The sequence below is a fragment of the Heterodontus francisci genome, chromosome 33 (genome assembly GCF_036365525.1).
Source record: "Heterodontus francisci isolate sHetFra1 chromosome 33, sHetFra1.hap1, whole genome shotgun sequence".
Taxonomy (NCBI): domain Eukaryota; kingdom Metazoa; phylum Chordata; class Chondrichthyes; order Heterodontiformes; family Heterodontidae; genus Heterodontus; species Heterodontus francisci.
The window spans coordinates 14,541,546-14,560,569 of record NC_090403.1 but is presented as its reverse complement, the minus strand read 5'-3'; the positions used below and the strand labels follow the sequence as shown (position 1 = coordinate 14,560,569).

General features: G+C 49.1%; 1 protein-coding gene across 3 annotated transcripts in view; it reads left to right on the top strand.

Moving 5' to 3' along the window:
* Positions 1-19,024, top strand: part of LOC137348027 (1-phosphatidylinositol 4,5-bisphosphate phosphodiesterase delta-3-like) — a 313,571-nt gene that overhangs the window by 175,784 nt on the left and 118,763 nt on the right. For all 3 annotated transcript variants that reach the window (XM_068013110.1, XM_068013111.1, XM_068013109.1), the window contains exon 7: positions 9,049-9,193. In XM_068013110.1, the coding sequence (XP_067869211.1) occupies positions 9,049-9,193 (145 nt within the window). The remainder of the gene's footprint in view (positions 1-9,048; positions 9,194-19,024) is intronic.

Genomic DNA, 19,024 nt, shown 5'->3' with positions numbered 1-19,024 from the left:
TCCCTCATTTGGCACTAATCAGTTAGCGGTCACAGTATCTGTGCTACTGAGTCTTCCATTTTACTGGTCCCTTTAACGTTGCTGTTGCCTTTAAGCCCAGCCAATACTGGGGCCTCTTACAAAATTCATTCAGGGCTGTCACTTCCAAAGCCGGCATTTACATCCCATCCCTCGTTGCCCGTGAGAAGGTGGTGGTGAGCCACCTTCTTGAACCGCTGCAGTCCGTGTAGTGAAGGCATTCACATAGTGCTGTTAGTAGAGAGTTCCAGGAATTTAACCCAATGATGAAGAAATGACAATATACATCAAGTCAAGATGATGTGTGATTCGGAGGTGGTGGTGTTCCCACAGGCCTGCTGTTCTTGTCTTTCTAGATGGTAGAGGTTGTGGGTTTTGAAGGTGTTGTTGAAGGAGGCTTGACGAGTTGTTGCAGTGTATCTTGTATATGGTACACACTGCTGCCAATGTGCACCGGTGTTGGAAGGAGTGAATGTTGAAGGTGGTGGATGGGGTGCCAATCAAACGGGCTGCTTTGTCCTGGATGGTGTTAAGTTTCCTGAGTGTTGTTGGAGCTGCACCCATCAAGGCAAGTGGAGAGTATTCCATCACAGTCCTGACTTGTGCCTTGGAGATGGTGGACAGGCTTTGGGGAGTCAGGAGGTGAGTTACTCGCCACAGGATTCCCAGCCTCTGACCTGCTTTTGTAGCCACGATATTTATGTGGCTGGTCCAGTTAATTTTCTCATCAATGGTAGCCCCAAGGATGTTGATAGTGGGGGATTCAGCGATGGTAATGCCATTGAATGTCAAGGGGAGGTGGTTAGATTCTCTCTAGTTGGAGATCGCCATTGCCTGCACTTGTGTGGCGCGAATGTTACTTGCCGCTTATCAGCCCAAGCCTGGATATTGTCCAGATCTTGCTGCATGCAGTCACAGACAGTTTTAGGTTGAGAGGTCGTGCAGGAGAATCATCTTCATTGCTGTGATGTTTTGAGGAGTAAAATTTGTAATTACTACATAAATGTCCTGTTGCACTGAACTTTGTTCCTTCACCTGTTTATTCATTTGTATATTTAAGTTTGTCTGCAGTTTTATAGCATGATCCTCAGCCTCATAGATTGCCGAGACATTGGGGGAGAAAGCCGCATTGTGGGAGGAATTGTATCACTACCTGCCTGATGGAAACCTGGGGGTGGGGAGGGGCAGTTCAAATCGCCCAAGTTACCTACCCACCAGAGAGCCACTTGGATCTCACCCTCTGCCGTTTTAGCCTGCTTTCCCAAATAGGTAGCCAGTCCAGTGATGTCCTCGAGGTCTGTGTGTTGAATATCAGTGAACGTTCCTGTAAAAGGTTCAATGGACCTTTTAATCTGCAAAGATGTGACTGGGACCTCGCTGACCTTTTCAGGACAAAACGACTTGGAGCGAGCAGTGTGCACTTTCTCTGACCAGTTGCACTAGGGATAGAGCTTCTGGGGTGAATCTTTAAGCCCCATAGGCTTGCTGCCAGCCTGTTCTCACCCCCTCTCCCCACCAGCTGACCCTGGCTGTGGCCTAGAAACAGCTGCACCAGCTGCACACCAGCAACTCTTCCCCCTTACACACACCTCACCTGCCTTGCCTGGGGCTCAAATTCACAGCAGCCCCTTCTCCATCAGCTGACCAAAAGACAAATCCTACCCCCATTGTGTGAGCCCAGGCAGCAGTCTGCTGGACTGTAGTTGGCATCATAGCCAAGTCAGGACTGAACTTCTCCTGATGCCCACACACAGGGCTGAATTTTATGGGCTCCCAGGACAGGTTTGGGGGTCCATAGAATTGCAACAGGAGGCGTGGGGCAGAGGGCCTGTCACCTCCCAATCGCAATGCAATTTTGTCCAGGGTGGTTTAGGCCGATGACAGCCTTCCCACTCAGAGGCTAATTGAGGCTTTGCAGAGGCGGGGGGTGGTAGGGGGACCTCTACCACCTGGGGAGGTCACCCAGTAAAGTTAGGTGATCTCCCTTCAGGCTTGTGAGGGGGGAGTGGGGGCTTTCCTCCATGAGCAATCTGTGGCCCACAGGGTGCTCTCGCCAGCAGATCTCCAGCTCTGGCCCTGGGTCCAATGCCTCTGCAGTACTGGCAGTGCCCACTGCTCTTGGTGGTGCTGCCGATACTGCTGAGCTGGCAGCCCCATCATTGGCCAGCAGCTCTTGGAGGTGGGATCCCCGTCCCTTTAAAGGTGCAGCAACCCCAGCAGTAAACTGGCCCAGCGCCATATACTTGCACCAGAGAGGTTCCAGCTGGCCAAGACGGGACTCTCCCCACCTTTTCAGCCCGGCGCCGGGAGCCCCACTGTGGGCACAAAATTCAAAGTTCTGGGTGGTGGTTTTTTTATTTATTTGTTTATGCAATATAAGCATCACTGGCAAGGCCAGCGTTTATTGGCCATCCTTAATTGCCTTTATGAAGGTGCCTTCTTGAACCGCTGCAGTGCTTTTAGGGAGGGAGTTCCAGGATTTTGACCCAGCGACAGAGAAGGAACGGCGATATAGTTCCACATCAGGATGGTGTGGAGCTGGAGGGACGACATGATAGAGGTTTACAAAGTTATGAGCGGCATGGACAGAGTGGATAGTCAGAAGCTTTTTCCCAAGGTGGAAGAGTCAGTTACTAGGGGACATAGGTTTAAGGTGCGAGGGGCAAAGTTTAGAGGGGATGTGCGAGGCAAGTTCTTTACACAGAGGGTGGTGAGTGCCTGGAACTTGTTGCCGGGGGAAGTGGTGGAAGCAGATACCATAGAGACGTTTAAGAGGCATCTTGACAAATACATGAATAGGCTGGGAATAGAGGGATACGGTCCCCGGAAGTGCAGGCGGTTTTAGTTTTGGCAGGCATCAAGATCGGCGCAGGCTTGGAGGGCCGAATGGCCTGTTCCTGTGCTGTCCTGTTCTTTGTTCTTTGTGTGTGACTTGGAGGGGAACTTGCAGGTGGTGGTGTTCCTATGCATCTGCTGCCCTTGTCCTTCTAGGTGGTAGAGGTCGTGGGTTTGGAAGGTGCTGTCGAAGGAGCCTTGGCGAGTTGCTGCAGTGCATCTTGTAGCAGCAGGAATCTCACTGGCTGTTTATTTTCCTCTCTAGGCCCAGGGAAGCTGAGGCCATTTATTGTCCCAACAGCCACCCAGCTGTGACCAGGAAACATTATACTGAAATATCTCTCACCCTTTCAGGAGGAAATCTGTGCAGTCTGCTTTCTGTTGTATTAGTCACACCCATTTCTTACAAAAACACAGCACAATTATTGTGTTTATTTAACTAACTGGAATTTAAAGGGTTAGAGTCCAAAGCCAAGCTCCCTCGAAGGTGAATTTATCCAGGAATCCTACAATTGGCCTCAACAACGTATCAGCTAAAGCTTCTACTGCTGTCACTCCTTGATGTGACCCCTTGATGAAAACTATAGATGTGTGGAAATCAGCTGAGGCCATGACGGTGCTTGGCTGTGATGCCTGCTATGGTCAAATAGCCTGCCGATACTCTGTATTCTGGATCATACATGAAGAAAGGACACTGGGATTCCAGTGCCTGTGGACACTTATCCCAGCAGGAGTCAGCACCTGTTACTTCTACCCCAGCAGGAATCAGCATCGGTGGACCCCAATCCGAGGAGGAGTCAGCAGCAACAACTTGTTTAGCACCTTTAACTAATAAAATGTCCCAAGGTGCATTACATGAGCAATATAAGACAAAATATGACACCGAGCCACAAAAGGGCTGGAATTTTACGTTCCCCGGGAGCGGGCTAGGAGGCGGGGGATGCTGTGCCTGACGCCTATCCACCTCTGATGGTATTTTACCAGTGACAGGGAGGTGAAGGACCTCTTCCTGCTGCCGCTGGTAGTTTACCAGCAGTGGATGGAGATTTTGTGACACGGTGAGGCCGCCCAGTAAAACCTGGCGGCATCCCTGTGGCCTCAGTGGGGGGGGCTTGGGGTGGGGGGCTTGGGGGGGCGGATCTCCCTCCTGTTCAGGCAGCCTGTGCCTTATGGAGGACCCCCCCCCCCCCTTAGTTGCAAGTGCTGCACCTGCAGAAAGATCCCCCCCCGCCCCCCACCCTCACAATCGAATACCCTCCCCCTCACCAGCACCTGGCTGATTGGCCCTGTCAAGCCCCAACCCCACATATCTGCACTCTGGTCCTCCTCAATGGCTGCTGCTCTGGGAACTGCTGCAGTCCCAGCAATGTCCACTGCTCCCCACACAAAATAGCATCGTGGCTTCCAGGGCCGGTGGAGATAGGCTCACCCCCGACTTCCCAACCAGTGGGTGGGGCCACCTCCTCCTCGTTAAATTCCAGCCACGGAAATATTGGGTCAAATGATCAAAAGCTTGATCAAAGAGGTAGGTTTGAAGGAGTGTTTTAGTTTTAGAGATACAGCACTGAAACAGGCCCTTCGGCCCACTGAGTCTGTGCTGACCATCAACCACCCATTTATACTAATCCTACGCTAATTCCATATTCCTACCACATCCCCACCTGTCTCTATATTTCCCTACCACCTACCTATACTAGGAGCAATTACTAATGGCCAATTCACCTATCAACCTGCAAGTCTTTGGCATGTGGGAGGAAACCGGAGCACCCGGAGGAAACCCATGCAGACACAGGAAGAACTTGCAAACTCCACACAGGCAGTGCCCAGAATTTAACCCGGGTCGCTGGAGCTGTGAGGCTGCGGTGCTAACCACTGCGCCACTGTGCCGCCCTGAGTGTCTTAAAGGAGGAAAGCGAAGTAGAGAGGTGGAGGTTATTCCAGAGGTTCGAGCCTTGGCCACTGACGGCACAGCCACCAGTGGTGGAGTGATTAAAATCGGTAATGCTCAAGAGGCCAGAATTAGAGAAGGGAGGAGATTACAGAGATAGGGAGAGCAAGGCCATGAGGGAATTTGAAAACAAGAATGAGAATTTTAAAATCAAGACATTGCTTGACTAGGAACCAATGTATGTCAGCGAGCACAAGGGTGATAGGGGAATAGGACTTGGTGTGAATTAAGACACTGGCAGCAGAGTTTTGGATGACCTCAGCTTTATGGAGAGCAGAATGTGGGAGACCAGCCAGGAGAAGGTTGGATAATAATCAAGTCTAGAGGTAATGAAGGCACGACTGAGGGTTTCAGTGGCAGATGAACTGAGACAGGGGCAAAGTCAAGTAATGCTAGGAAGGTGGAAATAGGTGGTCTTGTGATGCCACGAATATTAGGTTGGAAGCTCATCTCTGGGTCAGGTATGACCAAGGTTGCAAAGAGACTCATTTAGTCTCACACTGTTGTGAGGGAGAGCAATGGAATCAGTAGCCAGGGAATGGAGTTTGGAGCAGGGACCAAAAACAATGGCTTCAATCTTGAAGGCAATTTCTGCTCATCCAGTACTGGATGTTGGATAAGCAGCCTGATAATTTAGCAACAGTGAAGCAGTCTAGAGAGATGGTAGTGAGGTAGAGCTGAGTGTCATCAGTGTACACGTGAAAACGAACTCTGTGATTTTGGATGATGTCGCCGAGGGGCAGCATGTAGATGAGAAATAGGAGGGGACCAAGGATAGATCCTTGGGGGATACCTGAGGTAATGGTGCGGGAGCAGGAAGCAAAACCATTGCAAGTGATATTCTGGCTACAAATAGATAGGTAAGAATGGAACGAGGTGAGACAAGTCCCACCCAGCTGGATGACAGTGGAGAGGTGTTGGAGGAGGATGGTGTGGTCAATTGTGTCAATGCTCAGACAGGTCGAGAGGGATGAGGAGAGCTCACTTACCTTTGTCACAGTCACATAGGATGTCATTTGTGACTGTGATAGGAACCGTTTCGGTACTGTGGCAGAGACGGAAACCGGATTGGAGGGATTCAAACATGGAGTTCTGGGAAAGATGGGCACGGATTTGGGAGGTGACAACACATTCCAGGACTTTGGAGAGGAAGGGGAGTTTGGAGATGGGGCGGTAGTTTGCAAAGACAGTGAGGTCAAGGTTTTTTTTTAGGAGAGTGGTGATGTCGACCGATTTAAAGGAGAGAGGGACAACATCTGATGACAGTAAGCCATTAATAATATTGGCTAACATGGGGACCAGGAGGGAAAATTGGTGATCAGCAGTTTAGTGGGAATAGGGTCAAGAGAGCAGGAGGTGGGTCTCATGGACAAGATTAGCTGAGAGAGGGAATACAAAGAACAAAGAACAGTACAGCATAGGAACAGGCCATTCGTCCCTCCAAGCCTGCGCCGATCTTGATGCCTGCCGAAACTAAAACCTTCTGCATTTCCGGGGACCGTATCCCTCTATTCCCATCCTATTCATGTATTTGTCAAGATGCCTCTTAAACGTCGCTATCGTACCTGCTTCCACCACCTCCCCCGGCAGCAGGTTCCAGGCACTCACCACCCTCTGTGTAAAGAACTTGCCTCGCACATCCCCTCTAAACCTTGCCCCTCTCACTTTAAACTTATGTCCCCTAGTAACTGACTCTTCCACCCTGGGAAAAAGCTTCTGACTATCCACTCTGTCCATGCCGCTCATAACTTTGTAAACCTCTATCATGTCGCCCCTCCACCTCCGTCGTTCCAGTGAAAACAATCTGAGTTTATCCAACCTCTCCTCATAGCTAATGCCCTCCAGACCAGGCAACATCCTGGTAAACCTCTTCTGTACCCTCTCCAAAGCCTCCACATCCTTCTGGTAGTGTGGCGACCAGAATTGCACGCAATATTCAAAGTGTGGCCTAACTAAAGTTCTGTACAGCTGCAGCATGACTTGCCAATTTTTATACTCTATGCCCCGACCGATGAAGGCAAGCATGCCGTATGCCTTCTTGACTACCTTATCCACCTGTGTTGCCACTTTCAGTGACCTGTGGACCTGTACACCCAGATCTCTCTGCCTGTCAATACTCCTAAGGGTTTTGCCATTTACTGTATACTTCCCACCTGCATTAGATCTTCCAAAATGCATTACCTCACATTTGTCCAGATTAAACTCCTTCTGCTATTTCTCCGCCCAAGTCTCCAACCGATCTATATCCTGCTGTATCCTCTGACAATCCTCATCACTATCCGCAACTCCACCAACCTTTGTGTCGTCCGCAAATTTACTAATCAGACCAGCTACATTTTCCTCCAAATCATTTATATATACTGCAAACAGCAAAGGTCCCAGCACTGATCCCTGCGGAACACCACTAGTCACATCCCTCCATTCGGTAAAGCACCCTTCCACTGCTACCCTCTGTCTTCTATGACTGAGACAGTTGTGTATCCATCTTGCCAGCTCCCCTCTGATCCCATGTGACTTCACCTTTTGTACCAGTCTGCCATGAGAGACATGTCAAAGGCTTTACTGAAGTCCATATAGATAACATCTACTACCCTTCCTTCATCAATCATCTTTGTCACTTCCTCAAAAAACTCAATCAAATTAGTGAGACACGACCTTCCCTTCACAAAACCATGCTGCCTCTCGCTAATACGTTCATTTGTTTCCAAATGGGAGTAAATCCTGTCCCGATGAATCCTCTCTAATAATTTCCCTACCACTGATGTAAGGCTCACCGGCCTATAATTTCCTGGATTATCCTTGCTACCCTCTTAAACAAAGGAACAACATTGGCTATTCTCCAGTCCTCTGGGACCTCACCTGTAGCCAAAGAGGATGCAAAGATTTCTGTCAAGGCCCCAGCAATTTCTTCCCTTGCCTCCCTTAGTATTCTGGGGTAGATCCCATCAGGCCCTGGAGACTTATCTACCTTAATGCTTTGCATTAAGCAGGGAGAACTTGCAAACTCCGCACAGGCAGTGCCCAGAACTGAACCCGGGTCGCTGGAGCTGTGAGGCTGCGCTGCTAAGCACTGTGCCGCAGTGAACAAGTATTTTCAATGAGAGGTGAGAGGGCTGGAACAAGGTGAGAGACTAGAAGGAGGAGAAAGTGCCAAAGGAGTAGGGGGGGTCAGGCGAAGGTGTGATCTGCTGCTAAGTGCCACACTGGCACTGCAAAGGTCTTGGTGGGGCAAGTGGTGGAAGATGTAGCCAAGCGGTGAGGCTTCATTAAGTGGTAAGGTGTCATCACCCCTCAGCCGGGTTTCCGTTAGGGTCATGATGTCATTACAATCGTGCACAATAAGGTCATGGACTACAAGGGCCTTCTTAACAAGTGAATAGATATTCTGGAGGGAGATGCATAAAGAGATGGTGAGAATTGATCCACTGGCAGAGGCCACAGGGCAGCAGTGGCAAGGGTGAGTTGGACAGGAAGGAGATTGGCAAGATTAGCCCCCAGCAGGCGCGCTGGGTGGGAAGGTTGATGAGACAGTGGGGTGGGGCAATTGGGGTTGCTGCTCATAATGAGCCAGTGCGTGTGCCTCCGTGAACCCTTTTGACGGTGTCAAGAGAGGGACAGAGGGAAACTGTGACATCATTTCCAACAGGAACAAGCACCTATGGACCCCTATCCCAGCAGGTGTTGGCACCTGTGGATCCCTATCCCAGCAGGGTTCAGCACCTGTGGACCCTATCCCAGCAGGAGTCAGCACCTGTGGATCCCTATCCCAGCAAAGTTCAGCAAGTGTGGATCCCTATCCCAGCAAGGTTCAGCAGGTGTGGATCCCAATCCCAGCCGGGTTCAGCACCTGTGGATCCCTATCCCAGCAAGGTTCAGCACCTGTGGACCCTATCCCAGCAGGAGTCAGCACCTGTGGACCCTACCCCAGCAGGAGTCAACACCAGTCAACCCTATCCCAGCAGGGTTCAGCACCTGTGGACACTATCCCAGCAGGTGGGGAAAAGAGACCAATGAATGGAAAAAATGCTGAGCCTTTTGAAATGTCAGCAGTTTGTTTAGTCTTTCATCTTTCTCAAATAGCAGATGACTTCATCCAAACCTTTCACATTTGTTAAACAAACAGTGCATTTTAATGGAAAGGTGATAATGACTGTGTGAGGCCTTGCCTTACCTTGTGTGTAATCTGTAGCCTGAAATAAGCAACAGCACATTCCCAACATTCAGTGTGTGACTCTGGGTTTTTTCAGAGCTCTTCTGAGAGGCTGTCGTTGTGTGGAGTTGGACTGCTGGGAGGGGCCAAATGGAGAGCCAATCATCTACCACGGATACACCCTCACCTCAAAAATCCTCTTCAAAGATGTCATCACAACCATTCGGGATTATGCCTTCACAGTAAGTCAATGAGGATCATTCCCAATGTCTGACGATAGGCATCATTCCCAGTGTCTGACGGTGAGACGATAGGGATCATTCCCAGTGTCTGATGATAGGGATCATTCCCGTATCTGACAGTGAGAAAATAGGGACCATTTCCAATGTCTGAGTGGAGCAAATACACCTTGTTGAAATCTGGAACTCCTTCCTTCAAAAGGCTGTGGATGCGGGGGGTCAGTTGGAGCTTTCAAGACTAATGTTGATAGATTTTTGCCCAGTAAGGGATATGAAGCTAAGGTGGGATTATGTGAAGTTGTGATACAGATCAGGCATGAGGGGCTGAATGGGCTGTTCCTATGTTTCTCAGTCCTCACAACTCCATTTCCATTCCAGCCTCTGGGGGCCCCCAGGTTTTACGTCTTAAACTGCACGAGTTCTTTACTGATCTTTGTGTTCAAACACATTTCACATCATATGCCTTCCACACTTGTTTCATTGCTTCTGACCCATTCCAACTAACAGATCAATCCGTTCTTGTTTTTTTCCTCCCCCAATTTTCTTTCCTTTCCCTTTTCCCTGGCACTGATGGATTTACTTTGGATCTCGATCCATCGTCACCACTTAGCCTCCGTCACTGGCTTAAATTACCAAGTGCGGGCTTAGACAATGAGTTGTTTGAGCCACACAGCCAAGAAGCTGGTACTTACTCCCTTTCATGGCCCCAGAGACACTGGAACCAATTATACTATTCATGGAGATTGAGACATAAGCAGAGTTCTGTGACCTCCAGACACCAGGCCTCTCAGTTATTGCAGTCAAATACCAGCAGTTCCTAGCAGGTGTGATGGTTTGCGCACGGGCCAGGAGTCCTGCATGTTCAGTGTCCCAAATGCCTCATTCTCAAGCCCATAAAAAGTCAACTCTTGAATACCACTAGAAAAGGGGATTCCCAACGACATTCTTCACACTGACAGCAGCAGTCAGTGATGGAACTACTCAGGAAACTTTAGAGAATCATAGAATTTTACAGCACAGAAGGAGGCCATTCGGCCCATCATGCCTGCACCGAGTCTTTGGCAGTGCTCCCCAATTAGCCCCACTGCCCAGCTCTTTTCCCAAAGCCCTGCCACTTTCTCCATGTCAAGTATTTATCCAATTTCCCTTTGAAAGTTACTGTTGAATCTGCTTCTACCATCCTTTCAGGCAGAGCATCCTGGATCAAAACAACTCACTGCATCAAAGAATTCTCTTCATCTCACCTCTGGCTCTTTTGACGATTACATTAAAATCTGTGTCCTTGGGTTACTGACTCAATATAGAAATATTTTCTCCTTTTCTGAATATCTCTTTGCTTTTCAGACAGTTCCCAAGGTAAGAGAAGGCCCAATACAGGGTGTTCCAGCCCTCACTCTCACTACTGCCTTCTTGCCCACTAGGTAAGGGTGTCAAGGGATAATGATTAAAGACAGGGATATGGAGTTGAGGTGTAGAACAGCCATGAATATTTGAAAGGCAGGAGCAGGCCAGAGGGCCGACTCCTCTTCCCACATGCCTCACTATCAGCAACTTTTGGATGATTGTCACAGAGAGCCTGGTGCACACACCATAATTGGCACAGTTAGTGCCACATAACAGGCTTGTCAGAAAAGTTGAAGCCCATGGAATTAAAGGCACAGGGCAGCATGGATACAAAGTCAGCTGAGTGACAGAAAGCAGAGAGTAGTGGTGAAGGGGTGTGTTTTGGACTGAAGGAAGGTATACAGTGGGGTTCCCCAGGGGTCAATACGAGGACCCCTGCTTTTCTTGATATATATTAATGACTTAGACTTGGGTGTGCAGGGCACAACTTCCAAATTTGCAGATGACACAAACGTGGAAGTATTGTGAATGGGAGAAGGATAGTGATAAACTTCAAGAGGACATAGACAGGCTGGTGGAATGAGCGGACCCGCAGCAGATGAAATTTAATGCAGAGAAGTGTGAAGTGATTCGTTTTGGTAGGAAGAATGAAGAGAGGCAAAATAAAATAAAGGATACAATTCTAAAGTATGTGCAGAAACTGAGAGACCTGGGGAATATATGTACGCAAATCACTGAAGGTGCAAGTCAAGTTGAGAAAGTGGTTAAAAAGACATACAGGATCCTGGGCTTTATAAATAGAGGCATAGAGTACAAAAGCAAGGAAATTATAATGAACCTTTATAAAACACTGGTTCGGCCTCAACTGGAGCGTTGTGGCCAATTCTGGGCACCGTACTTTAGGAAGGATGTGAAGGTTTTACAGAGGGTGCAGAAAAAATTCATGAGAATGCTTCCAGGGATGAGGGATTTCAGTTACGTGGATAGATTGGAGAAGCTGGGGATGTTCTCCTTGGAGAAGAGAAGGTAGAGAGGAGATTTAATAGAGGTATTCAAAATCATAAGGGGTCTAGACAGAGTAGAGAGGGAGAAACTGTTCCCATTGGTGGAAGGGTCGAGAACCAGAGGACACTGATTTAAGGTGAATGGCAAAAGAACTAAAGGTGACATGAGGAAAAACCTTTTCACACAGCACGTAGTGAGGATCTGGAATGCACTGCCTGAGAGTGTGGTGGAGGCAGAGTCAATCGAGGGTTCAAAAGAGAATTGGATCTGCACGTGAAAAAAAAAGTTGCAGGGCTACGGGGAAAGGACTGGGGAATGGGACTAGCTGATTTACTCTTGCAAAGAGCCGACACGGACACAATGGGCTGAATGGCCTCCTTCTGTGCTTTAACCATTCTATGATTCTATTTATACCAAGTGATCTCAGCCTCTGCTGGACTGTGCCCTGAACAGACTGGAAATCCAATGGCTTTGCCCCGGTCTTCCAGCCGCTAAATGGCCTCAATGGTCTAAGCCTCAGGACTGCTCCTGGCTCCTCATTAAAATCACAGACTACTGCCAACCACCATTCACCCTCCACCTTCTCAACCCAATCCTCATCCTAATTGCCCCATTCCAATTGCCTCATTTCCCCCACGCCTGATCCCCCTCTCCCAGTCTCGTCCTACCTTCTGCTCACCTCTCTCCCCTCTCTCCCCTCTCGCTCCACCCAATCACACCCTCTCCTGACCGCCCTCTGTCTGTCCCAATCTCCCCTTCTGTCCTGATCTCCCCCTCTCTGTGCCGATCTCCCCCTCTCTGTCCCAATCTGCCCCTCTCTGTCCAGAACTCCCCCTCTCTCCCGATATCCCCCTCTGTCCCGATCGCACCCTCTCTGTCCCGATTTCACCCTCTCTGTGCTGATCTCCCCCTCTCTGTCCCGATATCTCCCCCTCTGTCCTGATATCCCCCTCTCTGTCCCGATATCCCCCTCTGTCCCGATATCCCCCTCTGTCCCGATCTCCCCCTCTCTGTCCTGATCTCCCCCTCTCTGTGCTGATCTCACCCTCTCTGTCCCGATATCTCCCCCTCTGTCCTGATATCCCCCTCTGTCCCAATCTCACCCCCTCTGTCCCAATCTCACCCTCTCTGTCCTGATCTCACCCTCTCTGTGCTGATCTCACCCTCTCTGTCCTGATCTCCCCCTCGCTGTCCTGATCTCCCCCCTCTCTGTCCAGATCTCCCCCTCTGTCCTGATATCCCCCTCTCTGTCCCGATCTCCACCCCTGTCCCGATATCCCCCTCTCTGTCCCGATATCCCCCTCTCTGTCCCGATATCCCCCTCTCTGTCCAGATCTCCCCCTCTGTCCTGATATCCCCCTCTCTGTCCTGATATCCCCCCCTCTGTCCCAATCTCACCCCCTCTGTCCCAATCTCACCCCCTCTGTCCTGATCTCACCCTCTCTGTGCTGATCTCACCCTCTCTGTGCTGATCTCACCCTCTCTGTCCTGATCTCCCCCTCTCTGTCCTGATCTCCCCCCCCTCTGTCCTGATCTCCCCCCCCTCTGTCCAGATCTCCCCCTCTGTCCTGATATCCCCCTCTCTGTCCAGATCTCCCCCTCTGTCCTGATATCTCCCTCTCTGTCCCGATCTCCCCCCCTGTCCCGATATCCCCCTCTCTGTCCAGATCTCCCCCTCTGTCCCGATCTCCCCCAATGTCCCGATGTTCCCCTCTCTGTCCAGATCTCCCCCTCTGTCCTGATATCCCCCTCTCTGTCCCGATCTCCCCCTCTGTCCCGATCTCCCCCTCTGTCCCGATATCCCCCTCTCTGTCCCGATCTCCCCCTTTGGCCTGAACTCCCCCCCGCACCACGCCCCCCACCGTCCAGATCTCCCCCTTTCTGTACTGTTCTCCCCCGCTCCCCCCCCCCCCCCCCCACGATCTCCCTCCTCTCTGTTCCAATCTTCCTCTCTATCCCAATCTCCCCCTCTCTCCCGATCTCCCCCGCCCCTTCTGATCTCCCCCTCTCTGTCCCAATCTCCCTCTCTGGCCTGATCTTCCCCCACACCCTGCACCCCCCCCCCCCTCATCCAGATCTCCCCCTTTCTGTACTGATCGCCCCCTCCACCCCCTGATATCCCTCCTCTCTGTCCCGATCTCCCCCCTTTCTCCCGATCTTCCCCCCTCTCCTGATTTCCCTCTCAGCTGGAGACAAACTCGGAGTGGAGGTGGAGGATACAGTTGTCATGATCCATGTAAGAACCAACAACATAGGTCAAACGAGGAATGATGTTCTGCTGAGAGAGTTTGAGAAGTTAGGGTCCAAATTAAAATGCAAAACCTCAAAGGTAATAATCTCTGGACTGTTACCTGAGCCATGCGCCAATTGACATACGTTCAAGCAGATGGGAGAATGAAATGCATTACACAAAGAGTGATGTGGGAAAAAGAGATTTCTGAATCATGGGGGACTGGCAGCAGCACTGGGGGAAGGGGGGAGCTACTCCATTGGGATGGGCTCTACTTAAACAAGGCTGGGATCAGTCTCCTGGAAAATCGTATAACTCGGGCTTTGTTTGGGGCTTTACACTACAAGGGTGGGGTGGGGTAGTTGCTAAGGTGAAGAGAGATTTAGAAATCTAAAGAGAAAAATTGGGCCAATAGAGCGCTGTATTAATTTGGGTAAAGATAAGCAGAGTGGGACAGGAAGGGACAGAGAGTTTAATGGTAATGAGTAAGGTTCAGGCAAAGAATAGTAATAAAAACATTAAATTAGAAGATGTGTTGGGGTTTTTGAATAACTTGAAGATAGACAAGTCTCCCGGGCCTGACGGGGTATATCCAAGGATGTTATGGGAAGCAAGGGATGAAATTGCAGAGCCGCTGGCAATGATCTTTTCATCTTCTCTGCTGACGGGGGTGGTACCAGGTGATTGGAGGGTGGCAAATGTTGTGCCCCTGTTCAAGAAAGGGAATAGGAACAACCCTGGGAATTACAGGCCAGTTAGTCTTACTTCGGTGGTAGGCAAGTTGATGGAAAAGGTGCTGAGGGATAGGATTTCTGAGCATCTGGAAAGACACTGCTTGATTCGGGACAGTCAGCACGGTTTTGTGAGGGGTAGGTCTTGCCTCACAAGCCTGATTGAATTCTTTGAGCAGGTGACCAAGCAAGTGGATGAGGGTAAACCAGTGGATGTGGTGTACATGGATTTTAGTAAGGCATTTGATAAGGTCCCCCATGGTAGACTTATGGAGAAAGTCAGGAGGCATGGGATAGTGGGGAATGTGGCCAGTTGGATTAAGAATTGGCTAACTGATAGAAGGCAGAGAGTGGTCTTAGATGGTAAATACTCAGCCTGGAGCCCAGTTACCAGTGGCGTGCCGCAGGGATCAGTTCTGGGTCCTCTCCTGTTTGTGATTTTTATTAACGACTTGGATGAGGAAGTCGAAGGGTGGGTCAGTAAATTTGCAGATGATACAAAGGTTGGTGGAGTTGTGGATACCGAGGAGGGCTATTGTCGTCTGCAAAGGGACTTGGATAGGTTGCAGTGCTGGGCTGAAAAGTGGCAGATGGAGTTTAACCCTGAAAAGTGTGAGGTCGTCCATTTTGGAAGGACAAACACGAATGCAAAATACTGGGTTAACGGTAGGGTTCTTGGGCATGTGGAGGAGCAGAGAGACCTTGGGGTCTATGTGCATAGATCGTTGAAAGTTGCAACTCAAGTGGATAGGGCTGTGAAGAAGGCATATGGGGTGTTAGCGTTCATTAGCAGAGGGATTGAATTTAAGAGCCGTGAGGTGATGATGCAGCTGTACAGGACCTTGGTAAGGCCTCATTTGGAGTACTGTGTGCAGTTCTGGTCGCCTCATTTTAGGAAGGATGTGGAAGCCTTGGAGAGGGTGCAGAGGAGATTTACCAGGATGTTGCCTGGAATGGAGAATAAGTCTTACGAGGAAAGGCTGAACATTCTAGGCCTCTTCTCATTAGAACGGAGAAGGATGAGGGGTGACATGATAGAGGTTTATAAGATGATCAGGGGAATAGATAGGGTAGACAGTCAGAAACTTTTTCCCCGGGTGGAGCAAAGCGTTACAAGGGGTCATAAATTTAAGGTGAAGGGTGGGAGATATAAGGGGGATGTCAGGGGAAGGTTCTTTACCCAGAGAGTGGTCGGGGCATGGAATGCCTTGCCTGGGGAAGTTGTTGAGTCAGAAACTTTAGGGACTTTCAAACGGCTTTTAGATAGGTATATGGATAAAGGAGAATGATGGGGTATAGATTAAATTGTCCTTGACAGAGGACAAAGGATCGGCACAACATCGTGGGCCGAAGGGCCTGTTCTGTGCTGTATTTTTCTATCTATCTATCTAGAGGCTCTTTATCTGAGTGTGCAACGAATTCGTAATAAAATAGATGAACTAGCGGCACAAATAGAGATAAATGATGTAGATCTAATTGCCCTTACAGAGACATGGTTACAAGGTGACCAAGGTTGAGAATTAAATATTCCAGGAACTCAACATTCTGAAAAGGCAGGCATAATAGAAAAAAAGGAGGAGTAGCTCTTTAGTAAAGGATGACATAAGGACAGTAGTGAGAAAGGATCTTGGCTCAGAAGATCAGGAACTTGAATCCGTAAGGATGGAGATTGGGAATAGCAAGGGTCAGAAAACACTGATGGGAATAGTTTATAGGCCCATAATAGTAGCTATACTGATGGGCAGAGCACTAAACAAGAAATAATTGGAGTGCATAACAAAGGCAATATAATAATCGTGGGGGACTTTAATCTTCATGCGGACTGGACAAATCAAATTGGCAAAGGTAGTCCAGAAGAAAAGTTTGTAGAATGCTTTCATGACAGTTTCCTAGAAGCTATTTTAGATCTAGTTTGTGTAATGAGGCAGGTTTAATGAGTAATCTCATAATAAAAGATCCTCGGAAAAAGTGATCATAATATAATTGGATTCAGTATTACGTTTGAAAGCGACACACTCCAGTCCCAAACAAGAATCTCAAACAAAGTCAATTACATAGTCATGTATGAGTTGAGCCTTGCTAAGGTTGATTGGGTAAATAAACTAAAAAGTATGGAAGATAAACAGGGGATATATTTTTTTTTTAATTCAAAATGTTCAACAAAATACATTCCATTAAAAACACAAACTCAGGCCGCCTGAAATCATTCCTTTAATTCAGGAATAAGTTATTATTCAGATCTGACGACTTCTCATTTCCTTTTCTTTGAGTGATTTACTGAGATAACAATCTGCATAGAAAAGTTTCACACCGCTCCTGCTCAGAGGCTCGAGCCCAGACCACCAGGAATGATCCCTGTACCTGAATGAGTCAGTCTGAGGAGCACCTAATATTTGATTTCAGGCTGCCCTGAAACAGGCAAGCACTTTGGACACCCGGCATGTTGCCTCTTTCAAACTGGCACTGGTCGCATTGCCATTGTTAACAGGCAGGGAGCTCACTGACCCCATCGTGAAACAATTGCCATGCCGTTAACGCCAGGCGAAAGGGTGTGCACTAAGCACATTGTGCCATAAAGTCACAGAGTACACTGTATAATCACACCCACTGTACAGTCACACACCCACTGTATAATCTTTTTTATTCATTCATGGGATGTGGGAGTCTCTGGCTAGGCCAGCATTTATTGCCCAACCCTAGCTGCCCTTGATAAGGTGGTGGTGAGCTGCCTTCTTGAACCCCTGCAGTCCACGTGAGGTAGGTACACCCACAGTGCTGTTAGGAAGGGAGTTCCAGGATTTTGACCCAGCGACAGTGAAGGAACAGCGATATAGTTCCAAGTCAGGATGGTGTGTGACTTGGAGGGGAACTTGCAGGTGGTGGTGTTCCCATGTATTTGCTGCCCTTGTCCTTCTAGTTGGTAGAGGTCGTGGGTTTGGAAGGTGCTATCTAAGGAGCCTTGGTGCGTTGCTGCAGTGCATCTTGTAGATGGTACACACTGCTGCCACTGTGCGTCGGCGGTGGAGGGAGTGAATGTTTGTAGATGTGGTGCCAATCAAGTGGGCTGCTTTGTCCTGGATGGTGTCGAGCTTCTTGAGTGTTGTTGGAGCTGCATCCATCCAGGCAAGTGGAGAGTATTCCATCACACTCCTGACTTGTGCCTTGTAAATGGTGGACATTGGAGAGTCAGGAGGTGAGTAACTTGCCACAGGATTCCTAGCCTCTGGCCTGTTCTTGTAACCACAGTATTTATATGGCAAGTCCAGTTCAGTTTCTGGTCACTGGGAACCCCAGGATGTTGATAGTGGGGGATTCAGCGATGGTAATGCCATTGAATGTCAAGGGGAGATGGTGAGATTCTGTCTTGTTTGAGATAGTCATTGCCTTGGCACTTGTGTGGCACGAATGTTATTTGCCACTTATCAGCCCAAGCCTGGATACTGTCCAGGTCTTCCTGCATGCGGGCATGGACTGCTTCAGTATCTGAGGAGTTGCGAATGGTGCTGAACATTGTGCAATCATCAGCAAATATTCCCACTTCTGACCTTATGATTGAAGGAAGGTCAATGATGAAGCAGGTGAAGATGATTGGGCCTAGGACACTACCCTGAGGAACTCCTGCAGTGATGTCCTGGAGCTCAGATGATTGACCTCCAACAACCACAGCCATCTTCCTTTTCGCTAGGTATGACTCCAACCAACGGAGGGTTTTCCCCCTGATTCCCATTGACCTTAGTTTTGCTAGGGCTCCTTGATGCCATACTCGGTCAAATGCTGCCTTGATGTCAAGGGCAGTCACTCTAACCTCACCTCTGGAGTTCAGCTCTTTTGTCCATGTTTGGGCCAAGGCTGTAATGAGATCAGGAGCTGAGTGCCCCTGGTGGAACCCAAACTGAGCGTCACTGAGCAGGTAATTGCTAAGCAAGTGCCACTTGATAGCATTGTCGATGACACCTTTCATCACTTTACTGATGATTGAGAGTAGGCTGATGGGGTGGTAATTGGCCGGGTTGGACTTGTCCTGCTTTTTGTGTACAGGACATACCTGGGCAATTTTCCAGATTGCAGGGTACAACGTGTTGTAGCTTTACTGGAACAGCTTGACTAGGGGTGCGGCAAGTTCTGGAGCACAGATCTTCAGTACTATTGCCGGAATATTTTCAGGGCCCATAGCCTTTTCAGTATCCAGTGCCTTCAGTTGTTTCTTGATATCATGCGGAGTGAATCGAATTGGCTGAAGTCTGGCATCTGTGATGCTGGGGACTTCAGGAGGAGGCCGAGATGGATCATCAACTCGGCACTTCTGGCTAAAGATTGTTGCAAATGCTTCAGCCTTGTCTTTCGCACTGATGTGCTGGGCTCCCCCATCATTGATAATGGGGATATTTGTGAAGCCACCTCCTCCAGTTAGTTGTTCAATTGTCAATTCATGGCTGGATGTGGCAGGACTGCAAAGCTTAGATCTGATAGGTTGGTTATGGGGTCGCTTAGCTCTGTCCATCGCATGCTGCTTACGCAGTTTGG